The sequence below is a fragment of the Pinus tabuliformis genome, chromosome 5_1 (assembly GCF_031772625.1).
Source record: "Pinus tabuliformis cultivar Carrire ecotype Pingquan chromosome 5_1, CPIR1, whole genome shotgun sequence".
Classification (NCBI taxonomy): domain Eukaryota; kingdom Viridiplantae; phylum Streptophyta; class Pinopsida; order Pinales; family Pinaceae; genus Pinus; species Pinus tabuliformis.
The window spans coordinates 287,084,980-287,105,831 of record NC_142305.1 but is presented as its reverse complement, the minus strand read 5'-3'; the positions used below and the strand labels follow the sequence as shown (position 1 = coordinate 287,105,831).

General features: G+C 37.8%; 1 protein-coding gene across 2 annotated transcripts in view; it reads left to right on the top strand.

Moving 5' to 3' along the window:
- LOC149164469 (PLAC8 family protein) overlaps positions 1 to 19,774 on the top strand; it is a 138,117-nt gene extending 118,343 nt beyond the window's left edge. For both annotated transcript variants that reach the window (XM_089432085.1, XM_089432086.1), the window contains one exon: positions 19,258 to 19,774. In XM_089432085.1, coding sequence (XP_089288211.1) covers positions 19,258 to 19,413 — 156 coding nt within the window. In that variant the 3' untranslated portion in view covers positions 19,414 to 19,774. The remainder of the gene's footprint in view (positions 1 to 19,257) is intronic.
- The last annotated feature ends 1,078 nt before the right edge of the window (positions 19,775 to 20,852 follow it).

The window sequence follows — 20,852 nt, the reverse complement described above, 5'->3', positions numbered from 1 at the left end:
ATGTCTCTCACAAGGTTTTTGCATAAACCTGGAGAGGATTCCAACAACAAACGAAATGTTTGGTCTGGTAGTAGTCAGGTAGTTGAGACTTCCTACAAGCTGTCTATACTTTGTTGCATCCTCAAATTCTTTTCCTTCAACGGATGTGAGCTTTAAGTTTTGTTCCATTGGAGTAGTCAGAGGATTGCATTCAGTCATGCCAAACCTGTTCAACAGATCTCCAATGTACTTCTTTTGAGAAAGGAATATGGACTTCGGATGTTGAGTTACTTCAATACCAAGATAGTAATGAACATAGCCCAAATCAGTCATTTCAAAACCTTTCCTCAATTCCTCAATTCATTTTTTGTGGATGCAATGTAGCTCTCATTGTTCCCTGTCATCAAAAGATCATCTACATATACCACAAGATATACAACTGTTTTTCCAACCTTCTTGACAAACAAAGTTGCATCATCAAGATCATAATGTTTGAAATTGAGTTTCAGAAGATGCTCAGTTAGTTTTTCATACCAGGGTCGCAGTGCTTGTTTGAGGCCATACAAGGATTTCACAAGTTTGCATACTTTATGTTCATGTCCTTTCACAGCAAATCCTTCAGGCTGGGACATAAAAACATTCTCTTTTAGATCTCCATTCAAGAAAGCAGTTTTTACATCCATTTGATGGACTTTCCAACTGTTCTGAGCTGCTAGGGCAAAGAGTGTCCGAATGGTAGCCCATTTTGCTGTGGGGGCAAAAGTCTCCTCATAATCGACCCCTTCCTTCTGTGCAAAACCTTTTGCCACAAGCCTGGCTTTGTGCTTGTCAAGTGAGCCATCAGCTTTATACTTGTTCTTGTAGACCCACTTGCAGCCAATTGGTTTGGTTCCCAATGGAGGATCAACCAGCTTCCAAGTGCCATTCTTTATTAAGGCATCATAGTCCTTTTGCATTGCTTCTTTCCATTCATCATGAGAAGCAGCTTCTTTGAAGGAAGTTGGTTCAAAATCTGTAGACAAATTCAATTCACAATCATAAGAAACATCCATTTCAACAGGTGAATCAGAGTCATCTACATCACCTCCATTTTTGCTAGTTTGAATTTCTAGTTCCTGTCTTTCCAACCTCATCAGGATGAACACTTTCAAGTGTTTTTGTCAGCCACTTTGGGGGACCTTTCTCAGATGGTCCAGGCTACTCTGTTGATTGAGTTGGGACTGAATCAAGATTGAGTCTCCCAATTCTGTCAATCACATCACTCAAAGTATCATCCGTTGTTGGAGTTTCATGCGGGGGAGAGTGCCTCAGAAGAAGATTCCACAGGTTGATCTAGTGTAGGAATGCCCCCTTCAAGATGTGGAATTTGATTATCAAATTCTTGAAATGATTTTGCATTTGCAAATCTATCCAAGCGATCAAGTTGCCGCTCAACAAAATTGTCAGTTTTGGATGATTCAAGAAAGATTACATCTCTAGATACAACAAAATTTTTATTGACTTCATCATAGAGACGGTATGCTTTGGAAGTGTTTCAATACCCCAGGAATATACACTTACGACTTCTTGCACCAAGTTTGTTTCTATGTACCTTTGGTATCAAGGCATAACATGTGGAACCAAAGACCCTGAGATGCTTTACCGAAGGAATGTGCCCATACCACATTTCATAAGGAGTCTTGTTTCTAATAGCATTAGATGGACATCTATTCTTTACATATACAGCACATAGAACTGCATTAGCCCAAAACATCAATTTTACATTTTTGAAAAACATCATGGAGCATACCATATTTAAGATTGTCCTATTCATTCTTTCAGCTATTCCATTCTGTTGGGGATTATAAGGCACAATTGTTTGATGTTTGATCCCATGTTGGCGAAGATAGTTTTCAAATTCATTTGAAGTGTATTCTTTTCCATTATCAGTGCGAATAGAGCCAATATGAGATTGTGCATCATTTTCAATCCATGTATGGAAGTTCTTGAATGTTTGAAAAGCATCAGATTTGTTCTTCAATAAATAAACCCAACACATTCTGGTGTAGTCATCAATAAATGTCATTATATATTTATTTCCATTTGTAGAAGGAACAAGCATTGGACCACATAAATCTGAATGAATGAGTTCAAGTTTTCTATGTGCTCTGGAATGTGAATCATGAAAAGACTGTTTGCTATGCTTTCCTAGAATGCAAGTATCACATTTCTTAAGTTTCCTAGGAATTGTAGGCAAACCAGTGACACCATTTTTCTTCAACAAGCGGAGGCTGTCATAGTTCAAGTGTCCAAATCTAGCATGCCATAATAAACTTAATGGAAATGTACCTTCTTCATAATGAGAATTGTATGAGAGATTTTGTGCACGAGCAGAGGTACCCTACAGCTTGAGAAGCCTTTGTTCTTCTATCCCTGTCATGACAAGTGAGTGGTCTGATGCTTTTCTCACCCCAAGCTTGCCATCAAATATATGAATGGAGTGTCTTTGCTGGCGGATGTGGACCATGGACAACAAGTTTCTCCTCAGTTGTGGGAGATATAGAACATGATGGAGAAGAAAGTCTAGAAGACTAGGCAATTTAAGCCTAATTGTGCCAAGCCCTGATGGCTTGAGTTTTGATTTGTCTACAAAGTATACTGCTCCATCAACATTGTCAGTAAATTCTTCAAAAAAATCTCTTCTAAAAGTCACATGGCAAGTTGCTCCTGAATCAAGCAACCAATCATTTCTCCAAGAAGCATTAAATAAGCCTTCATTTACTCCAATATTACAGTGTGCTACAACATAGTGAGCGGATTCAGGTGCTTTACCTTTCTCTTTGTCATTAGTTTTACCTTTGGGTTGGTTTCTTTCCTGCTCAATTCTGTCCCAAGGCAACTTGCATGTGGATGCATCATGTGATCCATCTCTTTTGCAACATATGCAGTGCAAATCTGACTTTTCTCCTTGGGAGTGTCTGCCCCCCCTGCCTTTGAAATTTCTTCCTCTTCCTCTGGAAGAATCTTGAGCAAGACTCTTTTCTTTATGAGCAAGGAACATAGCCTCTTCAGAAGACTGAGGAGTTGTCTTCTTCCCAAAAGCTTTCTCTCTTTCAACAAATTTTTTCACAAGGGAGTCAAAGGTAATATCTTTGAGGTTTCAATTTGCTTGCAATGACTCAAGATAATTTGAGTAAGTGGGATAAAGTGCCTTGAGAAAAGCTATCAGAGGAATATCCAGTTCAACATTAGTGACTTTGATATCATGCATAATAGATTTTACTTCTGATGCAAGAGCAAGAGGATCATCATTTTGTAATTCAAGGGTGAACAGTTTAATCATGAGTTGAATAACTTCAAGTGCAGAGTGTGAGTCATAGAGTTCCTTCAGTTTTTGTAAGGCTTCGAAAGCATTTGAAAATGGTGAAATATGGCGACTCACCTCTTCATTTATTGATGCTGCAATCAATGCATAAGCCTCGCTGTTCTTATTTTCCCAAATGGCGAATTCCTTGTCTGAGGTAGGCTGTTCTGGCTCTTTGTCTTCGTTTCCAACACACACTCCTTTCCACAGCTCATTAAAAATGAGAGTGTGTTTGATTTTGCGTGACCATTCTGGATAGTTCTCCTTGCCGGTGAGAACCACTCCCACGATAGATATCAATGAATGCATTTTTTTTTTTTGAAATTTGTGTACTGTAAAAATATACCTCTGCTGCTAATAAACTATAAGAAATTGCACCTCTGCTGGTAATATGTGTAAAAATTCACTATGATATATTAAAGCAGGGGTATTAAAACGGATGTGGACAGAGGATAATGTAGTATTTTGGGAATGAGACAGCGTAGTATTTTGGGGAATGAGACAGCGAAGCGGATAGGTGTGATGTCGCGGGAGGATGGCTTCTGCTCGCAACTACTATATGATTCTCTAATCCCTGTAATGGCAGGTAGGGACAACGATCACTGCAGGTAGATAACCAGTCGAAGAATCTAACAGGAGCTTAGTATATGGGCAATGGCGCAAGGGAGCACCGTCAAAAGGGAGCACCGTTAAAAGGGAATACTGTTAAAAAATGTGACACAGGCTCAACTTAAACAATATTGAAAAACAGAGAAATGCTCATCGAAAATACAGATAAACGCTTATCTAAAACCAACGTGTAGATCTTTGGATTTGCAAGCAATACACTCAAGAGGGAGATGGATGCCTACTCCATCATGTCTTGATACCTATCCTTCTTTTCACTGATGATGTGGTCCTTCTAGCCTCTTCCCCGAGGGGTTGCAGAGAAAACTAGCTTCCCTCTTTTGTGACCTTAGACAACTGACAATCATCCTAGTTTAAACCAAGGTCATGATTGTCAATGGATCAAAGAAGGCACTCTTTGATCACCATTTCTTTTCAAGGGGAGGAGACTGAGATCACTTATACATACACCTACTTGGGGGTACTATTCATAGATTTGCATTTTAGCCTATGTCATGCACTACAACCCTGAGTTAGCAAAGGTTATGGTTTCCTCGCTCTTCTTGAGAGAGTGTTTCCAGAACCACTTCTAGGGCATGTTGTCCAAGATGTCACTCCTAAATACTGTAGTTCGGCCCATTGGCCTATATGATTATGAGGTGTGGGGTCCTGTGTTACTAGAGTTACACTGGTCTTCATTAGAGAGTACAGATCACCCTTCTTTGCCTCATCATTAGATGCAAGCAGTTAGTCTCGCAACCACCACCCCCCCCCACCCCCCCCCCCTTTGGAGAATACAATTGGGAAACTATCAATTCAAATTCTCCTGAACCTTAATAATTGCTTGTGAATTTCAGTTTCTTCTTGTACTTCTTTATTAGATATTTTCATCAAACAATTATCAAGAGAAAAAACAATAAATACGATGGACACAAGTATTAGGCTCCAACCCAGGGAAAAACCCCTCCAAGGGAAAAACCTAGAAAATCTCCTCTTCTTATAGAATCTGAGAAAACCAAAACCCAAAACCCTAGACCAAGTCATCCTCCAAGCACCAATTCAGCCCCTCCAAGAAGCCCTTCCAATTGTTAAATTTGGCAGTGAGGAAGAAATTCCCTTCGACTAATCTATATTAGTCAAAGAGAATTGGTCAAATGAATTATTTGGGTCAATAATTTTATAAAAGAAGGGGTTTTTGGAAACATATATTTAGATACAATTTGTCAAATTCAAAATTGGAAATTTCCCTCCATTAATCTATGTCGGCTTAGCTCATATTCGATTAGCAACATTCTTTATATATTCTGCATTGGTTGATCTCTTTATTAGTGATTTGGATGGTTAATGTGATCTGAGGATTCGAATGTTTAATGTGATCTGAGGGTTGAGATGGAAATTAGGTCTCTCTGTTTCAAGTTTGGATAGCTCACACTACTCTTTATACACTCTCGGTCTGTCTACAAGCATCGCTCAACTACGACATTCTGCTACAGGTCTCTCACTCTCGCATTTGCCTTAGGGGCTCGCTCTTGCTTCAAGATGTATCTCGATTTGTGATAAGATCTCTCTCTCAGCCCTCGCGCAGAACCTTACTCTTTCACTCTCGCCCTCGCTACAATAGTCTCACTCTATCTAATCTACAAAACTCTCACACCTATGCTTCAGGATTCTCGCTCTACCCATTGCCATTGCACTTGCTATATTGGGATTGCTCTCTATCAATTGGTATCGCTCTCATGGTGTAGCACCCAAATTGCATTCTCATTATGATATGGCACCCAAATCTATGTCCCCGTATTAATATCACATCACTATAGATATTATATGGCATCCACAACATCTCTGCGTTATGTATATATCGACATTATATTATTGGCATATCGATGATATATGGTTTCTACTATTATGTTCTCTATGATAAATAGTACCTACATTGTCTCTTCACAATACAACATATGTACACGTTTGACTTCAGTTGTACAGTGTGTTGGTATGTCATCATATATGGTATGGCAGAATATCATTATGTATGGCACACCATTACTCTGCGTTAAGGCATCATTTGGTATCTTAAATTGTACGTATAACATTATTGGTTATGATGTATGTATCTTGTTAATGAGTTTAGACTTGCATCTTTGCACGACGACGTCTATATATACATAGATGAGACAAAGCTAGCATGGCTCACCATATTGATTTGGCATCACATATATATTTGAAGCATATTGGTATGGTTGGTCTTCGCACTATGGTAGTATAGTTAGTCTTAGCATTATGATAGTATTTGTATGTTGTAGCCATAATGGAAAGTTATTGGGACAACTTTGGGTGGCAACATTGATGATGAATCTTGTTCACAAATGAAATTGTGAACAAGACCTGTATAGGCCCTGGGCAACCTGTTGATATTTGTACTTTATATCTCAGCTAAACAATTGATGAAATCTAATAGAAGAAGAAGAATTGTTTTTGGGTTTTCCCCCTTCTGGGGTTTTGCTCTGGTCTTCGACCAATCCTGGTGTCTCTATTTGTGCATGCTTTTCTTCCGATGTTCCTTTATGTTCCACTGCATTATTGATGATGTTGTTCTTTCTACATAATTGCATATGATGTTATGAATTTATGATGCTATGGGGGTAATTCAATGTGTAAATGATGTAATGCAATTATCTTAAGCAAAGAACAATATAGCCCTTAAAGAAAATCAACATGGTATGAGAGCTGCGCTGAAGAAAAGTCTTTGTAATCACCCTTATGAAGACACCACTATGGTAAAGACCTAAAAGAATCCTAGGGTTTGCAAGCAACCCTAGGTAACTTTGTTCTAGCAAGAATAGTTAGGGTTTGGCAGAAACCCTTGGAGTGTGGGCTTGGAGATGAAACCCTAATATGATCAGTGAGAAGTTGTTCCAACATCTAGTGGAAACCCTAGGAGAAGGGTATATTGAAGATTTATGCATTGATTAGACGTAGTTGTTGATGAAAGAAGATAAAGGATATAGGTAATAATCGTGAGGAGGCATCTCTATATGTGATCAATGGACAATAACGCCTCTTGGATAAGATGGAGACTAAATCAAGAGGGAGCTAGAAACTTCCCATGAAAGTATCTTTCATGCTATTTCTTTATGTCAGTGCTCTTATTTTGATTATTGTTGCTACATGAACATGTGAGTATTTGAATGCTTCTAACTTCCCACTGAAGATGTGATAAGCAGATCCTTCTTGGGGATCATCTGAAAAACTAGTGCAAGAAAAGAAACATAGTACTGGAAGAGAAAAACTAGTGTTGGAAGAAGCTGGTGCAGGAAGGTAAGCTAGAGCAGTGTGCAAGCTTTACAACTGTTGATGACAAATCATATATAGCTAAAGGTATCCAAATGTTACAAGGTATGTAAAGGCTATTATTACGATTTAGTTGCAATGTTGGGTGGCAAGTTAAGACTCAAGGTATGACAAGAATATCACCTTCATAGATGATTTGATTTATGTTTGCCTATCACATGCATATGAAAGTAAGATTGATCTCTGACTCGTGATATATTAGTGCACTTGACAATAATAGTTAATATGACTTAAATCTCTCCTGGTATGGTATTTGGCAAACATCTTACACTTTATTTAAGTTGTATGATCATGATGGATTTCCCGATCTTTATAAAGCAGGACTTTGATGGAAATGATTGTATGTTGTGATAAAGATTTGATATTGTATGGAGATACACTTGTCAATTATATGACATTAACCCTTGATGAAAGACTGACAGCATGTTCATATGTGACAATGAAGCAGCTGATGGTGAAAGTTACTCATGATTTCACACAAGTGATCCCATCTATCTTCACTTGGTATAGAAAGATTAATTAACTTTCTATAGACTTCATCCACCTCGGTATACTTTTCAAAAGTAGGCTTATTTACAAAGATATGTTTAATTTCATGCTTGATCATTAAATCAAATTTTAAAGCCTCTAAGAAAGCCTTCCCTGTAAGATGACCTTTGATACCTACAAATTTGGCTTTATCAATTGCAATTGTATAAAGCTTTTGGCAATATTCCTCCAAACTGATCAATCTGTCATTTGGTGCTACTAGTCCTGGCAATCCTCTTTGATTAAGCAAGTTGAACTTAAAATGAAATCTCTAGACAATAGTTCTCAAAGTCTGGCACTTTGTCTCCAACTGAGTCATAAGATTCTTCTTCTGCAAAACTTTCTTAATCTCTAAAATGGTTTCTGTTCTGTCTGCAATCTGAATCTCTTCTAATTCAGCTCTGGTTTTTGAATTCAACACTTTAATCATATATGTGGCCTCATCTGGTTTTTGTTTAAGTGCTGCTCTGACTTCTTCAATAACTGTCTGGCATCTAGTAATAAGCTCTTCCTGTTCAAAAATAATTTGTATGGAGGGCCAAACTTCAGTTATAGCTTGACTTATATATGCCCAAATGTTTTCCTTGGCTTGGGCCAAGGTCTGAGCCATTAGTGACTCATTTTCCAACTCTTCAATCTTCTTGGTCAGTCTGTGGGTCTTTTGCATCTCTTCTACATAAAGAGTGTCATTCTTTATTTTCTGTGCCTCCAGATTTTTGAATTTCTTCTGAAGTTTTTCATTTTCCTGTCTCTGGAGAGACAATTCTTGTATGACTTTATTTAGATCACCTGTTTTTGATGTAGACTCTGCTGTTGCTGATGTTGATTCCCCTGTTGTCCCTGCCACTGTGATGGGTATAGTTGTGATTGGAGCTATGGCCACTTGTGTAGACTCTTCCTTTTCCTTGAGCAAGCTTTCTATCTGCTCCTCCATCTTCTTTATTTGTATATTCTGCTCAATGATTAGTTTGAGCATTTCTTCTTTATGTTGCTCGCTTTCTTCTATCTCCTTGGTTTGAGGATCCTCTGTAGAAGGTAATTTGAGTTGCTTCCTAAGTGCTGTAATGTCTGCATTCTTTTTCTTGATGATGTCCTCTACAACTTTAACATCAGTGGGATCATACCCAATCTTGATCACTAAATCTTCTAATGATTTGACCCTATTATCCTTTGCCAAGGAGGATATCTTCTCTATCTTCAACTATGACTGCACATTTGAAAGAGTTGTTCTTAACTTTGACAGTGCCATGGCAGTGTTAGTCATGGTGGAGAAAAGCATCTCTCCAGACTGTCTATGCATGTCCATTTGGTTGATAGGATGTATTTGTTTTGCATCAAAAGAAAATATAGTTTTCTTATAGTCTGAAGAAGTCTTTGGAAAAGGCACTTGGGCCTGTAAGAATGCCATTTGCATCCTTCCCTTTTCATTGTCAAATGCTGTCAACAATCTATGCTGTGAAGTAGATGTCTGCTTCCAGAATTGAGCATAGACATTGGCCTTAAGAGTTTCATTCTTTTGCTTAATTTCTAGAAAATTAGTGAAAATATTGGGTTCATCTTGTTCATTTACTCTTGTTCACTGTGTAATCTCCAGTAGATTCTGTGAAGCTGAAGAGGGGGATGGAGTATTAAGGACATTTTCCTCTGATCCTGTAGAAACCTGTGAATCATCCAAATTAATAATTATTGGCTCTTTCTGACCCTGAACAATGGTAACTTTAGGATCAATCTTTTGTTTCTTCTGATAGATGACAAACTCTTTTGCACTCTTTGCTGAAGATGATGATTCTTCTCTTGGCCTCTTTTCCTATTTGCTTTGAGAAATGGGAGTCTAGAGGGTAGAAGCAGGTAGAATTTTCTCTTTTGCTTCCTGAAGTGTGTTCTCCTCCCACTGTTCTTGATTCCTATATTTCTCAATCTCTGGTCTAGGAGTGTGATTATAAGGCATGGTTTTGAGTTCCACCCTTAAATTAGAGATTATGTTGAATGGGTCATATGACTAGGTAAAGCTTGGTTGGAATCCCATCTGCTTGAGAATTGAATCTGCTTCAATTCCTGCTGCTCTGGTATTACATATAAAAGGTCCCACTTGGGACTTGATCTTAAATTGAGACTTCCTCTTACCTGAAACAAAATGAAGCTCATCCATGTTAATCATTTGCCTTATATATTCCAGAGAGAAAATTCTCATTGGAACATATTTAGGCAGCTTATAAGGAGCTAGCTCACAGCCATATACCCTTATCTCTGTATAATTCTGGTAAAGATACCAGTCTCCAGTTTTGGCTTGGTCACTTAGGTGCAGGACCCTTTTTATCTCTAAACTGATTCTAGGTTCACTCTGGCTATTAAGAAGCTGTGCAACTGGATGAATGAAATAGTTAATAAAATCTGTAAATTTAAACTCAGTTGAGTTTCTTCTAACCAATGAGGTCCACTGTATAACTGATTGATTGATTTGTTGATCATCCTGCTTATGTAAAGTTATTGGCAACATGTCTCCTTGTTGAAAAAGGAACATATGAACCAATACAGAAGAGTATTTGAACACACCCTCAATAGTCATCTTCATTATCTGTTCATGCATATTTTCAGCCAGAAATTCACTGTAATTATACATGAATGCTGGCTTGTGCTCTTTGGAGAAGATGGATAGATAACCTAGAATAGGTTCATCTACCCATTGGTCTGTCTGGTAACCTAACAAGCAAGAAACTAGGGAGATGATTTGTTTGGCTCTCTCTGGAAACATAGAGGCTGGATATGGAGGATTCTTTTTGGGAAGCTCAACATCTTCTGGAAGAAAGATTTCGAAAATTTGAGCTCTTTGGGGGAAAGTGAGTTTATGATATAAATCCATGAGGACAGCAACAAAGAAATGGCTAAGGGAGTCATTCTCAGGAATTAGCAGCATTTTGTTTATGGTTTCAGGTGTGATAGAGATCATAATGTCTCCATTCTGGGCCACAATGGTTCTTTGGAGGGGATTATACCTAGCCTGACACCACATGACCAAATCAGGGAATAAGTGGGTTTGAGGGAACATAAACATGGGCAACAGGGATTCCCATAGATTAATCTCATCCTCTAAATCCTGGTAAGTTTGTTTTAGCTAGTGGTGTAATTCAAACATATCAAATTCACACTCTGTATCAGTGATTTTGAAAAACTGGTCTGCTAAGGGGATATGGTCAAGGTCTAGGGTATCAGAGGTTTTAGGATTTTCCTGAGTTGGGGTTTTGCTACCAGAGGGTTGGTCTTTTCTCTTTGGTGCCATATTCTGATAAAACAGAGAGGAAGAGTAACAAGATGCTGATAGGATAGATACCTGAACAGAGAACAGTCTCTGTAGACACTAGTGAGCTTGGTATCTGCTTGAAAAGTAAGCACAGTCTGTAAGAGTTTAACCAGAGTCGAGCTTTAAAACTTGTAATTCAAACAGTGGCGATGAAGTCAGGGGAATCACGCGAAAGGAATGGAGGGTTTATTTATAACAACAAAATGAATTACCGTTAGGATCAAACCGTTACCAAACAGGATTTGGGAGCATTAATGGACAACATGAGCATGGTAACGGGCAGGAGTGTAACGGGCATGTAGCAACAGGTATGGACATGTGGGAGAATATGATTAGTGGAGGGAATGTGTGGAAGTGGTGTGATAACCGTTGGCGGGATGACGTGTTTAAGAGAAGGATGAGCGGATTTCGGAGGGGGGGTAGTGGTAAGCGGTATTGAGCCTCGGGGGGGGGGGGGATGCGAAGTTGCGAGGGGATGACACATTGCAAGGGGCCTGCCGAAAAGAATACCACTTTTCGGACCCCCCCTGCCGTTAACGTGAAAAGAGGGAAGGGGCTGCGAAATGACTTCCCTGCTGTTGATTTGGGTAGGGAAGATGATCACTGTTGAAAGCAAGCTGCTCAATAGTGCTTGGTGACAAATGAATTTTGTCATTTTATGACTTTGGACTAAAATCATTTCATAGCTTTATTACATATAATTAATCACCCTTAAAAAACGATTAACTCCTAATTAAAGCATAATTATTTTATGAATAGGCGCATTTGATCTAGCGACCATTTTATTTTTCCTAATTCTATTCTAACCCTACTCTAGTACATATTTTGCATTTGGCCAAGTTTTGAGTATATTTGGTCAATTTTTTTTCCTATTCTATCCTATCTAATTCATGTTCAACCAAGATTAAATAATTTGGTGAACTTATTCACTAATCTAGAGACACAAATTTAAATGATTTGATCATGATTAAACTGATGCAAATATTATTCTTTCTAGTGGCATCTAAATTTTCTCACTTATACAATTGTTTTTTTCTTTTCATGGGGTTTCCTTTCATCATTTTTTATTGCATTTTCATTCTTTTATTCTATTTTTTTTTATACCCTCTTTTTTAAACAAAAACTAGCTTATCAAAACCAAATATGTTACAACAGCTTCCATGATGCCACGATGCATCTTATTATTTATCATGGTCATATCTATAACAAAAGATTTAGGAGCTTATGATAAGACCCTTTTGTGAGGGAGGCCATCTTAATCATAGTAGAGATTTGTTACTCCCTCTTTCCTTGGTCTTTTTCCTCAGCTTCCTCCATCTTTCCGGTGATATGAGCTTTCTTTCCATATAGCATTGAATCTTAGCTATACTCTTCTTTCTTTTCTGAAGACCAAATTTTCTAAACTTCCCTTTCCTTTCTGAAAATGTTTGAGTGTTTTAACCTTCAACACTTTTGTCCTCAACTTGTCTTTTTCCATCTAGCATAGAAACCACAAGTTGTCGAATGAGGCAACTCTCTTGTCCCATGGACATTTGTTACCTTGCTTATTAGTTAATGATGATTATCTTCTTATCATCTCTCCAAATCTCACAGTTGAGATTTTATGAAGATATCCCTTCATTCTTCGATACCTTCAATATGACCTGCTTCATTGCATCATATATCTCTTTGATGTCTCCAATATTGTTTTGTGAGAGAACCTTAAGAGTCCCTTCCTATGAAATTAGAGGAGACCCTTTTCATTGATATGCTCAATGACTTCTCTTATCTTTGAGGACTATGACTATCCTCCTTATTTCATGCAAGGACCTTCGGTTACCCAACCAGCATATTGATTTCCTTGCAAAACGAAGTCATTTAAACCAAGGATTGATTATAAACATGAAAGATACTTACTTGGCACGTGAAGAGGAGATCTTCACCTTGATGCTTCCTTGAATGAGATCCTTGCTTGAGTTGCCTAGCATGACACAACTGAAATCCTTTTACAAGACTTCCTTTGAGACCTTCTTGCACTGTCCAGCACCAAGCACCATAGCATAATTATGACATTACCGAAACTGCTTCAGACTATATGTTATTGAGATCACTTGAGCCTTGAGATACTTTGACTCCTCATACATCTGATTCTTATGATCATTGATATGACATATGACACTGATCATCTTATGGTACTGTCATATAGGTCGAACCAATCACTGTTTGAGATCAATTGTAATAAAGTAGCAACAACAAGGTGAATGATGAGATTACTCTTGACATCGAGCAACATTGTGTGGCATATTACTGTGACATTCTATGGTATTAATACTGTCGCTGTTCCAGACTTCTTATTACCGAGGTTATAACACTGTCAAATGGCACCTATATAGTGAAGCATTGTCATTGTAGTACCACCGAAAGTTTACCCATCTTCTTGACCGAGGTTCTGAGATCTTTCTTGAAAGGATCCGAGACTGATGTCATTGTTATACTGAGCATTTATCCAAACTGTGGTTAGCATCCGAACTGAAGCCAACATGTAGACCATCCGAATTGCAACACCTATACTTGTAAAGGTATGTCAAGAATTGTGTATCACTGAACCAAGACTGAGGGAGGTATCCAAGTATAGAGAGGACCCGAACCTATGATTAATTCTACAATGTATACTTGACTGTAATCCATCCTAGCCCGACATTGTGGATTATATAGAGATATGTTAGATTTTGCTTAGATGCCATTCTTGGAGTGTCATTGAAATGCACCAAAGAGTTTAGAATTGATACTGAACTAGAAGTAACACAGAGATATAGTGTTGAAACAGTCACTGTGGTGACTTCAATCCTTCGCCCAAGAGATAGCCAACCCTTAAGTGTCACTAAGATGCCCTTGAATGTAACCATAGCTCTGATATCATGATGGGAATTTAGGAGGGCATGTTTTGTTTCAAATTCTCTTTACTTCATTACTACTTGTGTAACTCTTCTTGCATTATCGTTGTTCTTTATTATTATTTATGTGCAGTACATCAAATAACAATAAAAACGTAAAACAATAAGAACAATGACACAATGATTAGGCTTCAAGCCAGGGCTAAAACCTCTCCCTCTTGGAGAGGAAAACCCTGAAAGCAATTCTTCTTATGTATTTTCAATTGACAAGTACCATTACCAAGACATTGACCCTTGACTTCAGTATGCCTTCTGCACTGTACTGTACTTGTTCCTTGTTCCTTCGACTATGCTTAGAGAAACTCGATCTCTATTTTGGTATCCCTAAACAAGGTACTCTTTCTCAGCTCTCTTCAATATACTGTCAATACTTTTCTGCACCCTTTAAGTTACACCTTGAATCCAAGGCTGAGCTCTATAAATGACTCGACTCTTTAGTATCGGATCACAATTCCCTTCTTGAGTAGATTCCTACTTCGCATTCCTGTCTTCGGACTTAGCTCAGAAAGCAATTCCTTTCTTCGCACTTTTCCACAGAACTGAACTCGGTGGATGAGAACCAAAACAGTGGTATATTTATCCTTCTTTCCTTCACTGTCTTCCTCTTCTATTTCGTTCTTTCTGTGGTCCTTCAATAGCACTGTAATCACAGAACTTATCCGAACTTCATGGTGCCAAATGATGCCGCAGTCCATTTATATATAGAGACAGTCTTACTGCTTCTAGGTCGACATGACCTTTTGCTAGGAAGTCGACTTGAACAAGTGTGTAGGCTGACATGAATAAGGTAGGATCTTCAACGTGTATTGAGCCATCTTCAAGGAGCAATATGACAAGGTTTTGAGGCATACTTTTACATCAATAATTCGTCCTTTGAGTGTAACATCACTTCATATACATGACTTCTTTAATTATATTTATGACAAGATGACAAATCCCTAAAGACATCAAGAAGAAGTCTTTGACCTATAATAAAAACTCCTTTCTCATGAAACCCATGAGACAAGTATTACAAAAATATATTTTATTATCTTTGTCTTCTTCATTACATAAATTCATAATTACAAGTCATTATGAAGACCGAACCTAGTTACATTCTACGATACAATCAACCAATGATCCAATGTATTCGGAGGAGAGGCGGTGGTGAGGGCAGAAACAAGATAAAATTCTTTTTGCTTTACAACATTAACTTCTTCATACCTGGAGTTTCTTGACTACTTGGGAGGACGAACATTTCCATTTTGAGCAACAGGAGCATTCCTCTTTCCTTTGTTGTTGAACCTGTTGTTCCTTTGATTGCCATTGCCTTTTAAGTTGTTGTTATTGTTGTCATCATCTCTTGGAGTATCCTTCTTGTGAGAACACTCTCTAGCTAAGTGGCCAAACCTGTTACAATTGAAGCATCTTCCTTTCCTTCCTTCTTTGAATCTCGGCTTGAACCCTTGTCCTTGATTTCTTGGACCAACATTGTTCTTCCCCTTAGACTGAGTGGAGAAGGCGGTAAGATTGTTTCCATTTGAAGGCTCGTCTCTTTCCATCATCCTTATTTCTTTTTGAATGCATCTGGCCTATAATTCATCAAATCCCGGAATCCTGTCATTGTTGAGGATTGTAGTGTTGAACACATCCCATTCTCTTGTAAGGCCTCCAAGTGTGAGCCCTCTGTCACCAATGACTTCTCCAATAGATAGGATCATTCTTGATCTCAGTAATCCTGATGAAGTAGGATTGGATGGATTCTCCTCTATCCATCTTGATGTCTTTCAACTTTTTCTTGAGAAAGAGAACTTGATTTGCATTATTTACTTTGAACATCCCAACCAGCTTGTCATACATCTCCTTAGATGTTTCCAAATCAGAAATATAGGCAACCAAAGGCTTGTGAATAGAATCAACAATAATCTTCTTAGCTTTAACCTCACCTTTCTTGTACTTTGTTTGTGTAGCTGCGGATGCATTTGAAGGAGGCTCCACTATTCTTCCTTTGACATAGTCTATGGCATCATTTTCTTCCAATGTCAAATCTAGAGACATCTTCCATGCATGATAGTCGGATTTGTCCTTAAGCTTGTCCTCGGATTTGAAGTAAGATGTTGTCGTCATGAACAACTTCACTTAGTGATTGCTTTTCCTCACTCTTGCTTGGGCTTTGTTTTCACCTGAGCTCCAATACCATGTTAATTTTAGATAACAATGGTATATTCTATGCTTTAGCACAATTTACTTCAATGTTCCTTTACCAACCCAATGACAATTTCCAATTATATACAATAGCAATCACATTAACTTAAACACATTGATACTAAATGCAGATAGAACATAAAAACATGTGCAGAAGACAAGCCAAAACAAGAGGACACAAGATATGGTGGATGCCAGGGACAAACTCGAATGTGGGACACTCTTTGATCAAATCTTCTTATTATTCTTCAATAGTTTAGTAGAGAGAGAGTACAAATATCAAATAACTTGCCCAAAACAGTCTTGCCAAATCAGCAGTCAACAGCAGACAATGCAGCCCTAACCAGAAAGTCATCGGTGGTCAAAGTAGCCCCAAAATGTCCTCCAAGCAGCTCAGTCAGCAGCAGAAGAATTCGGCCTTCCAAGAGGGTCAAAGTCAGCACAAAAACAGATTGGTCAAACCAATCAAACCCTGCTGTAATTTCTGCAGTCACGTCAGAAAGTCAACGCTGAAGTCAACTTGGTCAAAATGTCCCAATCATCTCGAAAATCGTGCCAATTAATGCGGCCTTCAGAAAACGAAATTCTTCCCACAAAAATGAAGTCAACGCATGGTCAAACAGTCCAAGTCAACTCTGGTCAACATTACTCTGATTTCTGAAATTTTCAGCCTCCAAAACAGTCCTGAAATTTCGTTCTCTTTCACACGTGCAAAGTAGAGAAGGCCTCCAAGCTGTACGAACCAATCAAGAGAGGAGAGAGATGATGAGATGAATGATGTCCAAATGAGAGAGAGGTCACTCCTATTTATACACTTCGTCGAGGGTGAGGAGACACATCCATTGGGTTTCATGAGCCTACATTTCACTGAGGCCGACCTTGACAATTTGTGCATGAGAAAGAATAAATTCAAATTCCATTCTTGCTTGTCAGAGCGAGATGATTTTTATATCAAAATTGTACCCCTCGAGAAGAGGAATCCAATGCAATAATCCTCTCCATCATATGAGCTGTCCTAAGGTGGAATTTGGCCTTAGTTGCCAATTTTAACAAACCCAAATAAACCCTTTCCCAGAGGAGTTTGAAGGATGGAGCTTGCTTGCTTTCTAAGCAAGGTACTATGTATTTTGGGGAAAGGAAGAGAGGATTTGAGGGTTAGGTTTATGGGATAAGACTTGTGATGGAGTTCGCCAATCCCTAAAATCCTTGTTAGAATTCGTATCCCAGATGGTTCTTGAAGAATGATCTTTCAAAGGAGTTGGACCACACAGGGTCAAGTGGACCCAGTCTAGGGTAGGAGAAAAGAATGTTGCAACTAGTGATATTCTTACCCTAGACAAAGGTGGGGAAAGGATCAAAGAAAGAATTCTCACTTGAAGATGTTGTTTTGACCCTATGAGGTGCTAGCATTGAGGATGGCAGGGCAAGTTTTGATCGCGAACCTAGGGCTTGGATTTTCTCTGCTAAGGCGTAATGCTTAGAGAGGTTGCAGGATGTATTCCCACCAAGTCTTGCAGGGATAGCCATTGGTGGTGAACACTGCCCTCCATTTGGAAAACCATGTTTAAAACACCAGAAATGTCATGCCCATAGTCTTAAAACACTTGTGTTAGAGGGATGTGTTTCAATTATCAAAAGATTATGAAACAACCCAGGTGTTTTTGCACATGCCAAGTCTATGCAGAGAAATATGTGTGTCAGCAGTTGGAAAAAACCAGCAAAATAATAACAAAATGAGAAGGGAAGGTTCACACCTGCTCTGATACCATTTCAAGATCACAAACAAGAAGAGGGGATCGAATGGAACCGAAATGGCAACTCAAAACCATGCCGTGGAAAGATAAAGAAAAGGGCTGAAGAAGAGTGCTAGGGCTCAACTAGAAGTGCACTAGAGAAAGAAAGATGCCCAAGCATGAGTGTGCTACACATGAGATGGGCAAATGCACAAAAGAGAAAATATGCACAACCATAAGAGAACACTGAAGGTGTAATGCTCATAGGACGAAAACACTTGTATTGGAGAGCCTTATTTCAATGATCAAAAATATAATTTACCAATAAGGTTTGAGTTGTGTAGTTATACACAACTTAAGTAGGGGTTCCTCCCAAGAGGGGTTATGGACTCACATAAGTGGGATGCACTTACCAAGAGGCTTACTGAGCCTATGCATTAAAGTTGACGAGGTTGGCTTTAACCTTAATCTTATATGACAATAAATGATGATCTTAGCCATTATGGATGCCTAATCGAATGCACTAATGATGCAATATGAGATGGATGTGGCCACGTGAAGATTACAGCATCCTTGGCATTTCTTTCTCTAGAAAATATATACTAGAAACTATAAGTTACTATATTTTATACATATCTATAAATTAATATATTTTATATTTATGTAAGAGATATGATAGAAGGAATAGATCCTATATGTTGAACACACAGCTTATTATATTATGTAAGTCTCTGATAACTAATTTTCTATTTATGAACATATCATTTTTTCAAGTGTTTTCATATTTGTGAGATGTGTATTCTCCTATCCGAGCTGTGATGAATTTTCTTAGATCTGTATTTTTCTGTGACTAACTGTAGCTATATTCGAATTTTGTATCTATGCTGTCAACCTCTAGTTACAATTGTTGTTGAGATATGGGTGAACCCCAGCATTTTTTGCAACGTCACATCCAAATTATTTAGATCGCTGTGAAGTTTGAGTTAAATGCCTTGTAATTGGTCAAGTCAATCAGGCCTTTTTCTTATTAAAATTTTCAAAAACATTCTTGCTAGTACTAGAGTTTTCTTTCAATTTTGGAATAGGAAAGTATCTGATTGTAGTGTTCTGGAACATGCTTAAATAAAATTCCCAATGAACATAATAATCATAGTAAATTTGATCGTAACTATGCTGAAAGACTTGGGTTTCTATGGTCATGTGGCATATACTGGCATTCTAGTCATACCATTGGTAATTCAACTGTGTAGTTAACCGTTTTCTTCTTAGTGGGAATCACATCCTTTATTGACTTTTGCATTGCAGGAGGCACCCTGTGGAGATCTTGCAACTCATCTGTTCTGCCACATGTGTGCAATTTGTCAAGAGTATAGGGAAATTCATGAGCGTTCAGATGGATTTAATCTTTCTGTTGTAACTGCCCCACCTGTTCTGACTATGGAAGCAATATCTGAAAATTGAGGCAAAGATATTGAAGGTGGTCTGATACTAATTCTTTTATGTTTTATACAAAGATCAAATGTATCTGTAATATGTATATTGTGTACTTGTCCTGAAAAGTAGCATTTTTGTTCTTAGTTGTAAGTGATCCGTTTGCATAAATACTAAATAGAACTCTCCATTTCTTTGAGAGATTCTGTGTACCTGTTTGTTTTCCCACCACTTGAAACATTGTCTCGCAAAATTGAAATCTATATTAGGCTTAGTAAGGATTGTATCGATTATAATCCTTAGTCCTCCAAAGAATTTGAACTGCCCAGAAATGCATGAGCTTTATTGTAGACAATTTTGAGCTTGAGAAAATGAATTGCCTGTGAGTAGATGTGCATGGTAAAGAAATTGTAATGCCTTGAAATAAGATATATGAATTGCGACTATAATTACCAGAAATCTGATCAGCAGCCCTGTCTCTCTTGTTCAGTTCCTGTTCCAGTTCTCTTTCCTTATCTTGAAGCTACATTAGTCATTAGTACATTATTAGTGAATTTTACAAGTATAATATATGCCGGGAAGAAGGGGGCTTATGTATCTCATCTCCCGAAACCCTATAACCTTGTTTCTTGTTCTGTTCCCGTTTCCTGTGCTGTTTCCTATTTTTTGTTTGTGGTAGCTTAGAATCACAATTCAAGTTGACTTTGTTCCTCCAGGTCTAAGTTACAATGGGGAATGGGTATCTTTGTTCCTCCTCATACTTGGAAATATTCAAAATCTGTCTTAACCCTGTATCTATCCAGTGCTGAGAGGAATCAACCTCCTTGAGATGCAATGCTTTTTAAAGGAGTATTTGAAGGCACCTCCATGGATTTGATCCTTATCAACATTTCATAAATCTACAGTTAAGATGGATTTATCCTAGTTATTAATATTTTGTAAATTTCAACTTTTGGCTTATATTATTATTATTATTATATTACTTTTAATTATTATAATTTTCTGTTTTCGTGACACATTGCACATCAACCTAGGATTTAAATACACTTCCTGGTGAATTAGATCCTGCCTAAAAAAACAGAACAAATCTCATTTAGGACATCAATACTTTTATACGTATACTGTATTTATATATTATATATGCCTTCAAAGAGGATAGTTTTGACCGGCAGAAACAGATTTGATTTTGAATGTGAAATTTTACAGGGTTTTGACTTTCCCATCCATAGGCTGGTGAAGAGTCATAAAATTGGCTGGTGAAGATTCCATAAAATCTTATTTGAGAGATTCTATGGCTGACTAGAAAATTTAAACTATTAATAGATCAATTGGGATGGTAATATACCTTAATGTCATATTAACCAAACTTTTTTAAAGTGCAAAATACAATGTGTTATTTTTCATTGTTTAAATTGTATTTTTGAATATTAAATAGAGTATATATAGGACCAAACAAAAATTTTAACCAC